The following is a 17,201-nucleotide window of genomic DNA, read 5'->3' on the forward strand; positions in this document are numbered from 1 at the left end:
TTGGGTCCCCTTCTGTAACTATGTTGTAACCATTTAAGAAACGTTTGAGACCCTCTTCCCATGTCAGGGCCCCTGCTTCGCCTCCAGCGCACCCCCCCCCCACCCCTTTCACTCTCTAGATGAAGGTACCAAACACGATTTAATACCAACAGAAAGAATGAAGCGAACAACGATATCTCAGGTTTGTCAATTGTTGAAATATTTGTGTGAGTAAATAAAACGAGACATTGCCAAAATTTTTAATAAATTCGGAATCAGCAGTATATTTTACCGCTATGAAGGGAGTGCCTCTGGAGAAAGTAAAAGTTCAATAATGACGAGTGCGAAAGTAGCGATGGTGCGTTATTGGTATTACAAAATGACTAAAAGCTTTGTTTAGTATACATTTATTTGTTGGTGTTTTAAATTACTCATATATAATTTTTGTTTTGCCCCCCCCCTCCCCCCCCAGAATTTGTTCTAAAACATGGGTGCGCCTTATGATCAGCTTCATTTCAAAAAAAGAAGCAGATATTCTATCATCGGGAAAATACGAATGAGTGGATATCTGTTACATGGAGGTAAAAGAAAAAGAAGCAGAAATGATTTTGGTTTTTTATAAGCTGAATAAAATATATATTTTATTTGTTTTTTAATTAGAAGGTGATGGTGAATTCACCATCTAAGATTAGGTGAAATTCCTTATTTAGTAATTTCACTAGAAAGCTACAAATGATGTTTTTTTTAACCCTTAAAGTCTTCTGATGTTCTTTTCAAAATTAAATGTAATACTCTTGATTTTATTTTTCACTTGTTGGATATATTAAGCCGTATTTTGAACCCGTTCTTGCATTGCGTCCGCCTGAAGTTTTGTTACAGTACCCTTTCAATTTTCTTTCTACAGTGCATCAAATAATGAGTAGTCCTTTATAGAATTAAAGTTAATGTATAATTATCAAGCGAAATGTAAGAATAAACCAAATAAGAGAGAAACACGAACGTGCACTGTCTCAAGTGAGATCGATATTGCGGAATGGATGGCAAGTCATATCGACCATGCAGGGAGAATTTATACTCCCAGTGGCATATCAAGATCTTCTGAGAGACTCCTCGGCACCATGCTTAAGTTCACCATCTCCCGTTGATGAAAGGCCCACACGAACTGTGTGGCTACACGTAATAAATTTGTAACATGCATCATCTGGCGGGGAAAGGCAGATGATGAGAATGAATGAAACTATTCTACAATGAGAATGAAATCCTTACTAAGTAAAGAGGTATTAGGTTAAAACGTGAGAAAATACGTTGAATAAAATGTGAATACAATTTATTTATATTGTGAATAAATTTCAAAATAATAAATACGTAGTTCAGGCAAAACCTTTTTTTTAATTTCAGTAATACTGTTCATTATAGACAGTAATCCCTTGTGGTCATAGTGGCGTAGTATTTAGGGTAAGGCGCTATCGGTGGTTACCCACATTTGCGCTATCAGTACTCTTGTAGTATACAGAACTCTGTAAATGCTAGAAGTGTGTGGTATGTTGTTTGTGCATAGTATTGTGTTAGGTCCTGTTGCTTCTCTGGCTTCTTGGCCGCTGGGACCCTATGCTTCCCTTGTGGGCATAGAAAGTGTAGTGTATTTTGTGTCAAACGCACCACGGGTTTCCCACATCTCCGCATTGCTTTCATTGTGAGTGTACTAGTTCGCTGGGAAGGCCAGAGATTTAAGTGTATGGATTTTGTAAGTGTAGTGTTATGTATCGTTGTTCTTCTGGCCATTTAGCCGCTGGACCCCTGTTGAGGCACAATGCCCGCAATCAGCTCCGTGAAGGCAGACCAGGTACCCAGTAGTTGAATTTAGTTTCCTGAGATTTCAGTGGCCTATCAAATAACACATATATATATATCTATATATATATATATATATATATACAAAGGGTACTAGGAAAGTTTTGCAATATGACGCAACAATGAATCACAGGAAGCTGCATGTTGAGACATGTTCATACGTGCATAGTAGGCGCCGCGCCAAGTCGATGGGCTCAGTTATTCATTAGTAGTGAGAGTGTAAAGTGCTTGCGATGGCATCGTGGTCACGAAATGAGATAAGGACAGTTTTGCGGTATAATTTCGTGCGTGGCTTAACCATAGACCAGTGCTTAGAAGAAATGACTCTTGCACTAGATGATGATTGTCCACATCGTACAACGATATTCAGGTGGTATAGAGAATTCCAAAGGGGAAATTTCACTCTGGAGGATTCTGAGAGGCCGGGAAGGCCACGGACGTCAGTTACGGAGGAAAACGTTACTGCTGTGAGGAAAATGCTTGACGAAAACAGGCGAGTGACCTACCAACAGATAGAGGATACTTTGGGCCTAATTGCACCAGCAATTCGTTCGATTCTGCAAGATCATTTGCACGTGAAGAAACTTTGTTCTCTCTGGCTGCCGCATCAACTGACTGAAGAGCAGATGACACGACGTGTGACTTGGTGCCGGGATATGTTAAAAAATTTGATAAGGAACAATCTCGGTATGTGAACAACATCGTGACAGGTGACGAGACTTGGCTGTACTATTACGATCTGCCGACCAAGGCTCAAAACAAAGTTTGGGTCTTTGATGATGACGACACACCCGTAATTGTCAGAAAATCCCGATCTGTAAAGAAGAAAATGATAGCTGTATTTTTCAAATCGAGTGGAATTGTGGAACGTGTCGTTTCGGACACGCAGAAGACAGTCACAGCTAAGTGGTATACTGAACAATGCCTGCCTAAAGTCATTGAATCTATGAAGAACCTGCGGCCAAAGTCAAGAATGGACACCTGGCACCTCCATCACGATAATGCTGCAGCTCACAGCGCCAAAGCCTGCACCGAATATTTGACCACGACATTTGACCCTACAGTCCAGACCTTGCTCCCTGCGACTTTGCACTGTTCCCGCATGTGAAAATGAAGCTAAATGGGAGGCGGTTTTCCAGTGATGAGGACCTTCTACGGGCTTGGGACAACGAGTGTGCTTTACTCCATAGTGAAACTTGGCAGAACTGGTTTAAAGATTGGTTTCGGAGGAGGAGAGGTGTATTGAATGTAGAGGAAATTACTTTGAAAAAATTAAATAAACAAAGCTGTATTGCAAAACTTTCCTAGTACCCTTTGTATAACGCTATTCAGATCCTCTGCATTGGCGGTTCGATCGAGGGATCGTATGGCGGACTGATTCTTCGATAGGTTCGGCGATTTGTCTAGCGATTGAAATGCAGCGATTCACTGACCATTATTGGCCTTGTGGGCCTCTGTTGATATGGGGCATAATGGTCAGTCTATTTTTGTTATTTTGGTTTTATTTTATTGTAGTTACTTTAGTCTCTATTTGTGATATTTCACGTAATTTTAGTCTATTTGTGATATTTCACGGCACCTTACGAAGGGTGCGCCGTTAAATTCTTATGTAATTGGCTCTAAATTTTAAAATTGATTTATTATTTTGAATTGGATTTTCTAAATTATTTGGAGATTTTTGCTACAATTTTTAGTCTCACCTTTTCTTCTCCCTCCCTGTTGATTAATCATTGTTTAATTTTATTATTTTCGCTCAACAGTTTTGCCAGTAGCTTTTTGATATTAATATTTAATAACACACACACACACACACATATATAGGGTTGTTAAAGTATCCCTATGTAGAGGGCTCTGGAGCGAGTTCTAAGGATCGTACTGAAGAGAAATTTGGACAACAGGTACAACAAAGGATGCGCTCGCCATTTATTGGGGGAAAAAAAAAAGTTACAAAATTTGTCACTATATGGCGCTGTGGCAATAGAAATCACTTGAACAGCGCTACAATTGTTCAATGTTGGTTTTTTTTTTTGTTTATTTTTTGGCAGTTGGCGCATCAGCTTCTGTGGCCATAATGCACCTCCCAAGGTTTTTGAAGTACTTTGATCCAAGCCCCAGGTGGGATTCTAACCCGTGACCTTTGGGTTGCCAGGCAGGCAGGCACTTTACCCACCTGGCTAGCCCAGTCTGCTTGTTCAATGTGTCCTCCATTTTGGTCAATAACAGTTTCCATTCGAAGAACAGTTTTCTACAGCAGAACATAACATGTCAACTGTAATAGCCAGCACATGACGTCTAATGCTGTTCTTCAGATCTGCCAGAGTTTGACATCCTTCCCAATACACTTGGTTCTTCAAAAATCCCCACAACCAGAAGTTGCATGAGGTGAGGTCTGGTGATCGGGGTGGCCAAGATATCTGGAAACAATGGCTGATGACCCGTTCGTCTGTAAAGTGTTGCCTTAGCAACCTTTGGATACAACGGATGCGGGGTGGTGCACCATCTTGCATGAATATGGTATCCTGAAGGTACCCATGTTGTTGCAGTTCTGGTATTGCGAAATTTGCCAACATTTCATAATACTGTATCACTGTCCAGTGACGGAACAGGTGCTGGGTACAGTCGATGTTACCTGTTCAAAAAAATATGGCCCAATCATGAATGTGGCCGCAAATTTACATGACATTCACTTTTGGAGAATGCAGCAGGACCTCTTGCATAACTTGAGGGTTATCTGTTGCCCAAAATGCGACAGTTTTTTTTTTTTTTTTTTTTTTTTATGAAAACCCCAAACACGAAAGGTATCAAAACCTATAGTACTTACAACCATGCATGGGTTGAAGGAGAAGTATGGGGGGAGGGGGGATGCCGGAAACTTTGCTCTAGAGTCTAGAGACTAAACATGGGTTTCACCACTTCAAGCCTCCAATAAGCAAAGCGGTGGTATTTCACCGGTTGATGAAAGTCATCTACCACCTGAGCCTGGACCGTGACAGAAGGGATTTCAAAACATTTTTGAATGGTCGAAATAAAAGAAAGGACCCCCCCCAAAGCCAACTGCGAACACTCCCCCCCATGGATATTGCACTGTCTTTCCAGTAACTAATAAATGTCTTGTTAAAGTTATTTAGGCTCTGTTAAGTGTAACTGGTGTGATCTTATCATAACTCAAATGGCAATGCATTGTTATATTAAATTGCAGGGGCTAAAAGATAAAGGTAATTGATATATATTTGACAGTGCTTTGCATATAGCAGGCGCCTCCATAGCCAGGTGGGCAGGAGCAGCAGTGCCGTAGCACATGCTTCTTGATTAGACCCGGGTTCGAGCCTGTGACCACCAAATACGGAGGATGCAGAAAGGTCAGGGAATGACCACCGCATATCCCCGGAGCAATATGGCCTTAGTTGCTAATGCTCCTAAAAACTAAATAACAAACAAACAAAGCATATAGCAACTTGTACATATAAAACGTATTATGCACTGTAACTTTCATTACAGTGCAAAGTTGCCAGTGCCAACACTCAACATAACAAGACACATACTTCTTGTTGAGTGTTGGCACTGGCAACTTCACCTTTTCAGCCTTCACCTTTTCACTTGCCGGCCTTCACCTTTTCAGATGCTACAGCGGCATATAGGGGAAACCCTGGAGACCGCAATTGAAACAAACACACCTTGAACTTCTAACTTTCATTAGTTTTAATGATGCATTGCATATCATAAAATTCACAATACAATAATATTAAATTAAAAGCTTATACAGCATCAGCCAAAAAAAAAAGACAGACAGTCTTGCTAACTTATGACAAAAAAAAAAAAAAAAAAAGCAAAGTTGCCACATGCAGTGTATGATTAGGTTTTAGTGTGGCATATATGTTGACAGACATAAAATGCATATTTTTCCACATTGAAACATCAAGATTAGCAGAGTGGAACACAATTGAAACTGACCTGAAATAAAAGGGTAAAAATACAATAATACAATACTTATATTAATAAAGAGCACATCACAGATGATAGCATATAACTGGCATTCCCACTTTAAATATTATTCATGTGCAGTAAGCAGTTAAATTAAAAGCTTATACAGCATCAGCCAAAAAAAAAAAACATTTTGCCTATCCATCCCCTCCAATAGTTTGTCTAGTTCTTCCTTCAATTTAGTCAAACTATCCACTTCCACAGCAATGGGTGACAGCTTGTTCCAGCAACAACCACCTGATAGCTGTACTCTGTTTTCATTGTACCACATTGAGATTTTAAAGGAAATTTTTAGAACTTAAATACATTACATCAAAATCTTAGTAATAACTAAATCTCTGTGGTGGGTTTATAAGTTATTGAAATATTATGTTCCTTCTCTCTCTCTCTCTCTCTCTCTCTCTCTCTCTCTCTCTCTCTTATTTTTATTTTTATATATATATATATATATATATATATATATATATATATATATATTTTTTTTTTTTTTTTATTTTTATATATATATATTTTTATATATGTGTGTGTGTGCGCTTTAAGGGCTTCTAAAAATTTCTTATTTTTGTACCAAAAATGATCCAATAAAATCATTTTATTTAGCTATTCTTTCTTTTCTTTTTCTTTTGCAGGAATTAATCAGGAAATGGAACATTCCCTTTGCAGAAGCATGGGCTAGTTTACTTAATTACATGGAAGATCGGGGAACAAGTGTATTTTGCATTGAACCAACAGTATTGATGTTATCTTTAAGTGCTAAACAAAAGCAGCTGCTTTTAAAAAGACATTTTAATGTGACAAGAAACATGGGATTTACCAATATTACAACTGTTGGTATAATGGAAGAGGATATCTCAGTTCTTGATAAGGTAAATACTTCCTTTTGTCCATTGAATTTTTATAAACAAGAAATAGCCTTATTTTGTTGACCAGTATTATATAAATATCCAAGAAAATCCATTATTTACTCCAAGACTAACAACAATTGGCATTGAATAGAAGTAACTTGTACAAAATGGGAAGATTGCTTAATTGGTTTGTACTTTGATAGCAGTGTAACAGATGAAAAACAGGTCTGGAAATGCCAGAGACATTTTCAATACCCTGTCTAGACAACATTCCATTTGGCATAATAGGCAAAGCTGTGGTTGTAGCAGAACTGTGCACCACCAATTTGCAACTGCTTTAGGAAGCATGGATCAAACTCCTAAGTGTAGTGAGGTTCTGACCCATACCCTTTTTAAATGCTTGTAGTAGGTCAATATTTGAATATTTTATATTTTTACAAAGAATTATACTTTACTGACTTTTAAAATAACATATTCATAATTTTTAAAAAAAATTACGAATGTGTTATTTTAAAAGGAAAAAATCAATTTCACAACCAAATTGGTTAAGTTAAACCATTTTTGTGATTTGATGAGAATTTTTGTTGATTCTTTTTTACCTAGTTAATCAAGATATATTCACTATAAAATAAATTTCACATTCATAATTATATAGTAATTTTATTTGTATTTTGTACATAATATTTGCACAGGGACAATTTAATATTGTAAATTTTAAAAATGCATTGTGTGATGACCAACACTATCATTTTTATCAACACTACAATTTAGAGATGCTTTATCTGCAAGTCAGTAATATTATATTGCTCATTTAAATTGTCTTGCCTAAAAGGAGGACATGCTTTCAGCTCGGAATACATGGAGTGGCAGATATTAGTGTGGACAAGAAATTATTAAGTTTGTGTATCAGTTCAGCAGTATTTACTTGCAAAAATGCACTGCACATCAGTATGAAGTATGGCCTCTGTGTACATGATACAAGCAACCAAATTGCTTCCAAAATTAAGCCATGCTTCTTACATTAGTACTGCGAGCTGGGCAACAGTAGATATCAGGGAATATTCCACCATATCCAATGTGTGCATGTTCACCGGATCTAGTGAACTTGCAGAATAAGGAAGCTTGTCCATATTGCATCAAGAGACCCAGTTACTGAGTTTAATCAAAAGTTGGATTTAAGGAACGGCAGTTACTGTTTGAGATTTTCACAAAGGTGTAACTAGATGTAGATGAGTAGAATAATTATTGTGGACACAGCTTGAGGGGGGGCATATGTACAGGCTAATGTGAATTGGCACCTCAATACACATTTGTATTGTGTATTGAGGTGCCAATACACAATACAAATGTGTATTGGCAATACAAATGTGTATGGTGACATTCTAGGAATTTGTCTCTGGCACAGATATGCCTAGGAATGTATTTGCATAAAGTCATTACATAAGAATTTCTTGGCATAGAGGGGAGCAGGGAAAGTAATTCTTCACAGTAATGCAAAGTCCATGCAGTCCAGTTCTGTTGTCTTGCAACTTAATTGTTTAAAGAATTTAAAACAAAGTCAAGAATGGAGTAACAAATAAAATGCTGCAACTGCAAAAGTCTTTTAGACACTATAAATAGGCTGGTTGTGGCACAATGGGATTGACACACCAGCAACAAAATTACCACACTGTCAGGTCTGCCACTGTGTGTGTGTGTGGGGGGGGGGGGTGTCAGGAGACCAAATGTTTTGTTTAGTATGGTTGCTAAAGATCATTTTGGGGCCATTTGACAACTGAGGGGAAAGAGCCCAGAATTTATGGTTTTGCCTCTGATAGCTGATGGCACAAATTGCCTTTGGAAAGTATTTTAAAATAACTAAGTTTTTTTTTTTTGTTTTTTGTTTTTTTTTACTTTTGGCCATCTTTCATTTGACTTTTTCATTATAAACTAAGGAGAAGCAATATCAAAGATGTAAAACAGAGGAAAAATGCATTTTCTGCAAGAGATGACAAGCAGTTAAATTTATACAAGTTTTTAGTTTACTAAAAAAACATTCACCAGCATAAGCCATAGGCTTTCTTGCACCATGCGGCCAATACTAATACTACTATATTGCTTCTGTTAATACTCATTTCTTTGGCTTGTAATAAATTTCATTGCATGAGGAGATAAGTTTAAAATAATATATAATCATAAAATAGGCCAGTGGTAAATAAACTATATATTAAATTTTTATTTAACATTTTTGATTTTTCAGTTTACTTATTATACCCTCATTTTCAGATATTACAAATGAAAAACCACTGCACATTGTCATACAGTATGGAGACAGAAGATCCTCGTTTGTTGCACTGGGATCCTAGTAAAACCAGGACAGCAATTATTAAAACACATTATTTCTGTGTTAAACAGAATCGCATAATGCACTTTATAGTTTTCATTCAGAGGAATAATTATTTATGGATTGGTAAAGTGGAATCTTTTCCACAAAACATGTCTTGGATTTCTACAGAGTTTTTACTTCTTGGAACACACCCTGCAGCTTTTGAAAGGTGGGTGAACAAGCTAATTGTAAGCATCTTTAGTTAAATAATTTTATTAAAACCAAGTGCATCAATCTTATCTTAAATAATAGATTAAATATAATAATGGTAGTGCAAAAATCTGTTATCCTATTTGTATTTTGGTGCATAGCTACAAGGAGTTTGTGTTCTCATTGATGTCCTATGCAGGAAAAATGCAAACTTTTGCAAAGCCATGAGTGAAACACGTTTGGCTTAGTCAGAATTTTAAACATAACTTGAGTAAAAGTCTAGGGTTCCCTTTCCCTGTCATTCTGTTGGCTGTGGTCCCATATCACTAATCCGAATTCATTCCTAATCTAAAACACTAAAGAGGGACCATTTAGCTAAATTGTGTGAAGTTCCTCACTTGTTCAGTGGTTTAAATGTAGTTATCCTATCATGCATTCAATCATGTTGTTTGTATTGCTCCTCTCTGGAGGAAAGTTGTTCTTATGATCAAAAGGAAACTAGACTTTCTGTAAAACAAAACATGAAATCAGTGCTCTTTAAACTGATCAACTAATGAACAAAGAACACTAAAATCAATTACAGAATTACTTTCTGGTTTTATGACAAAGTTAATTCACTCATCTAAACTAAAAAGAAATAAACACACTTGGTTCTGAGAAAAATTATTCAACCCTTAGCAGAACAAACGTGCATAAAATCAGATAATGCCTGGACTTTGGCCTCCACAAAATTCTGTCATGTTACAGAAACTAATTTTCATCAGAGCTAACCCGCTTATAAGACCTGTGTAAAAATTGCAAACTCCATTGGAACAACATAACAGATCAATCAAGGAAAGTTAGCAAGGGAAATATTAATATACATAGGCAGGGGAAATCTAAGTTAAATTAGTATACTCTAATGAACTCTAGTGAAATTTATTTCATAAACCTTTCCTTGCTCCTGAGAAAACTTTTTGGCACATAAAAATATTCTGTAATAAGTCCATTCACTACCGATATGGCAACAGTTTGACTCAAAAACCGGAGAACAGAATAGTGTAAACTAGCTGTTGAGAACACTTGAATAAATAAAGCCAAATCTTGCATATTTCTTGTGTGGTGGGGGGAGTTTAAAAATACTAAAAACCTGCAACTGTTTCTACAGTTTGCTTATTATAGTTTGATATTATAGGCTGAATTTTAACTATATTAAAAGTGCCCATACACCAAACTTTATCCTGCTTTGAAATTGCAAATGAAAGAAACTCAAAAATATTCTTATAAACATGTCACTCGGATATGAGGGATTCACAATTTGAATATGGAGAATACAATGTTTACGGAAAGGACAAACAGGATGCGGGCTTAGGAGTTATGCTCTTAGTTAAGAAGCACATAAAATATAAGGCAGTGTATCCAGTGGATATGGATGACTAGTGCAATGTTGAGTCAGTTTGGTGTACCATAAGTACTAGGAAAACAAAAATTAAAGTAGGAGTGTTATAGATCTAACGACTGTGATGAGTATGACCAGGTGTATAGACATGTAGATTGAGCCAGTAAATCAGAATGTCTTATGATTGACTTGAACTTCAGATATTCACTGGACCTTGCGGGTTAGCCACTCCCATGGTAGCAAAACTTTTGTGAGTTTATTGGATTATTTTTTTCTATTTGAGAGAGAGACTTGATGTGATTGTCTGCAGCAACCGTTCATGCATTCCATTCTGCTGATAAAAGACCACTAGGTGGCAGTGATCACATGTATTGATGTAGGATTTACTTAAAAATCAAACTACTGTCAGAGGCAAGGAAAACGTTTTTGCTTTTTTAAAGTTGACAACAATTTAATTTTATGCTGTGGGACCAATTGATGCAGTTGCCAACAGCAAATTCTAAATGGAAGTAATCGTAAGATACTCTTATTTTTCCAATTAAGAAATGCTGTTCAAGAATAGACCTAAATTGATGTCAGATGAACTGATGAGACTTGTGATAGAGAATGAAAATGCATGGGATGCATATAAATTAATAGGTAATTCAGATGCCTACAATAGATATAAACTAGTCTGTAGTCAAGTCACAAAGGAGGTTAGAGGCAAGCTGAGGCAGATTATGAGAAGTCACTGTCAAATGAGGCCTCCAGACTGTACGCAGTACTCAAGGTCACACCTTGAGTACTGCATACAGGTCTGGAGGCCATTTTAAGAAGGATGTAAAGTTGCTAGAATAAGTACAAAGAAGGGCAACAAGTTTGGTGAGAGGAAGAAGGGGGTACTCTTATCAAGAAAGGCTTAAGTTCTGCAAGGTGATCTGATTGAGGTGTATAAGGTCTTGAATGGTTTGAGCAGGCTCAATGCTGATGGGATACTTCCGCTTGCTCAGATTAAGAACTGGGGGTAGGGACATATTTTCAAATTGAGAAAAGACAGTTGTAGAATAGATGTGCAGAGTTTGCCTTTATTTAGCCATTGGGTAGTTAATTGCTAGAACAGACTTCTATCTGTTGTTGTGGAAGTTGACAGCTTAAATAAAATTAAGACTGAACTAGACAAACATTTGGAGTGACTGGATAGGTGAAATGGGAAGGTGTTTTTTTTTTTTTTTGGCTGATGCTATAAGCTTGCTTTCTCACATCATATGCCTCAGCTAATGCTAAAAATGCAAAGAAAAGCGACAGACTTCTTTACTTTTCTACACACTAGAAAGAAAGGGATGAATCATAATAGTCCACTAGATATGAATTGTTTTTACTGTTAATGATCCTGCTCAGAATGTAGATACAGAATGGAAATTTTGTATGTACATTCACACAATAGGAATTGTCTAGGGATGGAGGATGCCAGAAGCATATCAAAGTTTAACAGGGAGCTGAATGATTTTGTGATAACTGAAGGAAAATGTTAAATTTACTTGAGTGTTTAAATTAGTTATAAATGACACTAGTAATTGGAGGATAGTAATAAATAGCAATTTTAAGTAAACTAATTGAATCACAAGTACGAGTAACAGTTCTCTTCAATGACTACAAGCAAATTTTTTTAAAATTTAAAAAAAAAAAAAATTTTTTTTTTTAAATTTAAACCCCTGCCTCTTGTAGCACAGTGGACAGATTTCAATAAAAAACCTTTACCTATTACAAAGAGACTCTCTAATATGAGAAGGAATTCTACAACCGGGGATGCCATTACAGAATATTAACACACAATACACATAATAATGAAACCAAATAACAAGGATAGCGGTGTAGTACAGCTCGAGGAATGATGGAACAAATAAGTAGTCCTCCAGACAACTGGGTTTGAAACTTTCAAAATCACACAGTCCATATTTTCTGGAACATGTCTTGCAATACCAGACTTTCTTTTTTTCTGTTTCTAACACTTATACATATTGTACATTGTTTCTTGTTATTTGGATTTTCATCTTTTCTCGCAAAATGAAATTAAGCATTCAATTTGTCTTCTGCATTTGAACTTGATAGCCTCTTTCTAGAAAGACTGTTCTTATTTTGGGCATCTCCTACTAGCCAAACAAGCAAATTCTTTCAAAACTTCTTGTGATGAAGGTTCTTTTGAAATGGATCTGGTACCTTTTAATTGAGATGAAGCTGTTCACAACTAAGACTTCTAAAAGTTGCAAACAAACTTTACCATTTCATTCATCTGTTACTTCTGTCTACAGCACCCATTATGTAATCACAAATAGTGACAGGGTTTTCTCCCTCTTTTTACTTTTCCTGATAAGTAAAGAGAGGGAGAAAGAAACAATATCAGTCTAGTTGTTACTTCAGTTTCAGTAATATAGAAATCATAAGTACTTTTCTTTTGTATTTATCCTGTTTTCAAGAACCAATAATCCTGTGCTTTTCAATTTTCTTTGTGTTGATCTTTGATGGTAAATGTAAATCCCTTTTTGTTTTTCCATAACAGTGCCTCAAGGTTATATATTTAGTTCATTAAGTTCTGCTTGTTGGATACTAGTGTAAAATCAATCAGTGAATAAACAAAGTCTAACACTACCCCCAATACTTCGCATATAGGCATTGGACCTTAGTAGCAATTTCCTCACTCAGCACCTTCAATACTGAATTAATGATGGAATGAAGCAAGATTTATACAATATCAACAAAAAAAAAAAAAAAAAACATTGCCCACCTCAGTCTATCCCCTCTAATAACATGTCTAATTCTTCCTTAAATTTACTCACACTGTCTGCTTCCACAAAACACTAAATGGTAGTTTGTTCCAACGATCAGTTACTCTCTGGCTGAATGCAAATTTCTACACATCTATTGTTCCTCAGTTTGAATTTATGGACCCCCTGATGTGTGTAGCCAGAGGAAGAATACCATTAGAATTGCACTTACTCAATCCATTTAAAGCCTTCAGACCAATGTTCTTGTGTAGTAGTTTTTTCATCTAGTCCCATGTTAATACCAAAAAACATCTTCAGTTCGTTCAAATTCTGAATCAGAAAGTTCCAACAATTTCTTCATCAGAAAAGCTTTACTAGATGTTGATGCCATGGCTAAATACTTCACTTCTAACACAGAATATAAAATATTTTGTGACTTCTAAAATGAAGAAAAACAACTGCTGCCTACTATTAACAGTTGAATGTAAATATCAGTCTAGTTTTTAAGATTGTTTTATTAAATATATAACAGTACATTAATTATGCTAGCACAGCAGAAAAACCAATTTTAAAATTGGCAGCACTAACGGTCATGGCTGCCACAGCATCAGACAGGAAGCAGAGTTTTACAAAGTTGTGGCAGCCACAACATTGGACTGCAAAGGAGTAAATGAAGAAAGTTTTGAATATGCCAAATGATCCTTGAGTATGTAAAATTAAATGTACATTATTCAATTAAATTATTCTGCTATGTTGTATATAGTTTTATATGTATGAGCAATGTTAGTCTTGTCTTTAACAAAATAAGCTGAGATTGGTGAAGCATAATATGACATTTTTACAATGGAATATAATTATAGTGAAGAACCTGAAGCATTAGTGTCACTTTCATAGTCCTCTCTTAGCTGAAAAAGTTTATAACACTAATAAACTTTTTCAGCTTATCTGATTTTGAGTAATACCATCATCACACAGGGAAAGAGTACAAGCTCATAAATCCTCAGACATGATCATAATTATTGTAACATTCAGCAAACATGACAATGCTTTTTTTTTTTAAGGAAAGCTTTGTAATGGAGTCGTTGGTCAAAGAAATAATGCAGAACCATCTACACAGGAGTGCAGTTATACTTCAGTCATAGCATGAGTTTGTCAAGGGCAATCTTGTCTGAACAGTTTGATTGGATACTATGATGCAGTAAAAAGGAACTGATGTAAAAATAATATTGATATCATATACTTGGATTTCAGGGAAGCATTTGAGTGTTGTGCATAAAAGACTGCTGTACAAATTGGAGCAATGTGGCATTAAGGGAAGTTACTGCTTTGAAAAAAAAAAATGGGGGGGGGGGAGATCGGTAAGTGGGATAAGACAGAGTTATCAATGGATGCTGTTCTTTGTGGACTAATGTTATCAGCAGAGTCCCCCAGGGTTTGGTGCTGGATCCATTGTTTTTTTTGTATTTATTAATGATATTGATGAGGGTATATCAGAACTTATTGTCTAAGTTTGCTGATGATACAAAGGTTGGTGGGATGGTTAATGACAGTAATGATGGCATGCTACTGCAACAAGAGCTAGAAAAATTAGGCATTTCAGTTGAGAAATGTCAATTAAGGTTTAACATTGACAAATGTAATATTGCATGTAGGTAGCAGTAACCAGATTAATGTACCAAATGTGTGATAGTGCACTCAAGGTAGTGGAGAATGAAAAAGACCTGGGGGTAATTGTGCAGTCGGATATGAAGTTTTCTAAACAGTGCAGACAGATTGCCAGAACAGTGCATGGAGTTTTGACTATGGTGTACAGGAATTTTGCTAGCAGAGATAAGGAGGTGATTATGCGTTTGTATAAGGCAGTGGTCAGGCCATGTCTTGAGTACTGCATACAGGTCTTAATGTTTAATTTTAGGAAGGATGTAGAGCTGCTGGAGCAGGTATAGAGTAGGCAACAAGATTGGTGAAGGAAACAAACGGATGCTTTTATCAAGAAAGACTTCTGTTCTGCAAATTGCAGTGTTTGGAGATTAGGCACCTGCGAGATGATTTGATTGAGATGTTTAAGGCTTTGAATAGATTCAGCAAGCACAATGTATATGGGATTTTTCTTCTTGCTCAGACTGTGCACATGAGGGGCATAAATTCAAATTGAGAAAGAATGGTTGAATAGATGTGCAGAAGTTAGTCTTTAGCCAGCAGGGGTTTGATTACTGGAATGAATTTCCATCTGTTGTGGAAATGGATAGCCTGAATAAATTCAAGGAAGAACTAGACAGTTGAATGATATGGATAGGTAAAATGGGAAGGTTTTTTTTTTTTTTTTTTTATTTGGTTGATGCTGTTATAAGCTTGCTTTCTTGCATTATTTACTAATAATTTCTTTCTGTGAGATATTTTGATAAGTATATGTGCATTTCTCTATTTTAATATTTATAATATTTTTGTTATATTATGGCTTTTCTGGTAATTGCTATTATAATATTTCAAGCAGTTCTGGATATATACTCAAGGTTTCCATGTTATTTGTAAATACTGGAATTGTGTACAAAATTAAACCTGTTAATTTACTTCTGCTTGGAATCTTTCACTAAATATTTTGTTTGGATTTTGTTCTGGATTCTCAGAATGCATGAAATATACTGATCAAGTCTCATTACAAATTTTAAACTAGTATCTTTAATGCTAAAGATATAGCTTGTTTACAGTAATCTGCAGACCACAGTTTGTGGTCTGCAGACCTTGTGTTGGGGTAAACAGCAGTTATTCCATGAGAAGGCAGACTCGTCTCAATATGTGGCCCATGAATGAGTTACAAACTTGCCTATCATGCTAATTCTGGGAATTAAGTTGTCAATGACTTTTTTTTTTTTTTTTTTTATCTCTAGCATTTCTGGAAGCTGAGATATAAGCAATGTATTTGGCTTGTATCTCAGCTTCCAGCATGCAAATTTTAAAATCTGTGCAATTTAAAATGCAGAAGGATTTCCAATTACACAGATTTTGAACTTAAAAATATTTGTTTGCCAATCACAGTGCTTTATTACTGAAAAAAATAAAAATATATTTTAGCATTAGTAGAGGCATATGATGCAAGAAAGCAAGCTTATTCAGCATCAGCCAAAAAAAAAAAAAAAAAACACACACCACTCCCATTTCACCCCTCCATTTGTTCAAAATACCTGTCCAGTTGAGCTTTAAATTTGTTTAGGCTATCAACTTCAACAACAAGTGATGGAAGTTGGTTCCACCAACCAACCACCCGCTGGCCAAAGGCAAATTTCCGCACATCTATCAGACATCTGTCCTTCCTCAATTTGAATTTATGCCCTCTGAGCTGATTATTCTGAGCAAGATGAAGAATCCCATTGGCATTGAGCATGCTCAAACCATTCAAAGCCTTATACACCTCTATCAGATCACCTCGCTGGTGCCTAGTCTCCAGACTCTGTAATTTGCAAAACTTAAGCCTTTCTTCGTAAGAGCAACCCTTTGTTCCATTCACTACTCTTGTTGCCCTTCTCTGTACCCGTTCCAGCAGCTCTACATCCTTCTTGAAATGAGGCCTCCAGACCTGTATACAGTACTCAAGATGTGGCCTAACCATTGCCTTATACAAAGGAATAATCACCTCCTTATTATTTAGCCTCCTCTTTATTTAGGGTTCCACTGGTAAAGCTAGGAATTAAGAGGTATGGGACCAAAAAACATTTGTATAACACTATTTTACAGCTAACTGATAAATGTGTAAACCTTTTGTCTGAATTCACAATAACTTAAATTATCTAATGACCAAAAATTTGCATTTGTTTTGGCTTCAGATCTTTCAAAAATTAATTTATGTACGAATGTAAAGTACAACTTCATGAGAAAGTGAAATGTAATACACCTCTGTACTATCACCACACCAG

General features: G+C 36.1%; 1 protein-coding gene across 1 annotated transcript in view; it reads left to right on the plus strand.

Annotated features, from left to right (window-relative positions):
• Positions 1-17,201, plus strand: part of LOC150075986 (ribitol-5-phosphate transferase FKTN-like) — a 64,989-nt gene that overhangs the window by 28,557 nt on the left and 19,231 nt on the right. The window contains exons 2-3 of the mRNA XM_090387571.1: positions 6,441-6,677; positions 8,922-9,190. Coding sequence (XP_090243697.1) covers positions 6,441-6,677; positions 8,922-9,190 — 506 coding nt within the window. The remainder of the gene's footprint in view (positions 1-6,440; positions 6,678-8,921; positions 9,191-17,201) is intronic.

This window comes from Mastigoproctus giganteus, chromosome 13 (genome assembly GCF_048544385.1).
Source record: "Mastigoproctus giganteus isolate SK-2022 chromosome 13, ASM4854438v1, whole genome shotgun sequence".
Classification (NCBI taxonomy): Eukaryota; Metazoa; Arthropoda; class Arachnida; order Uropygi; family Thelyphonidae; genus Mastigoproctus; species Mastigoproctus giganteus.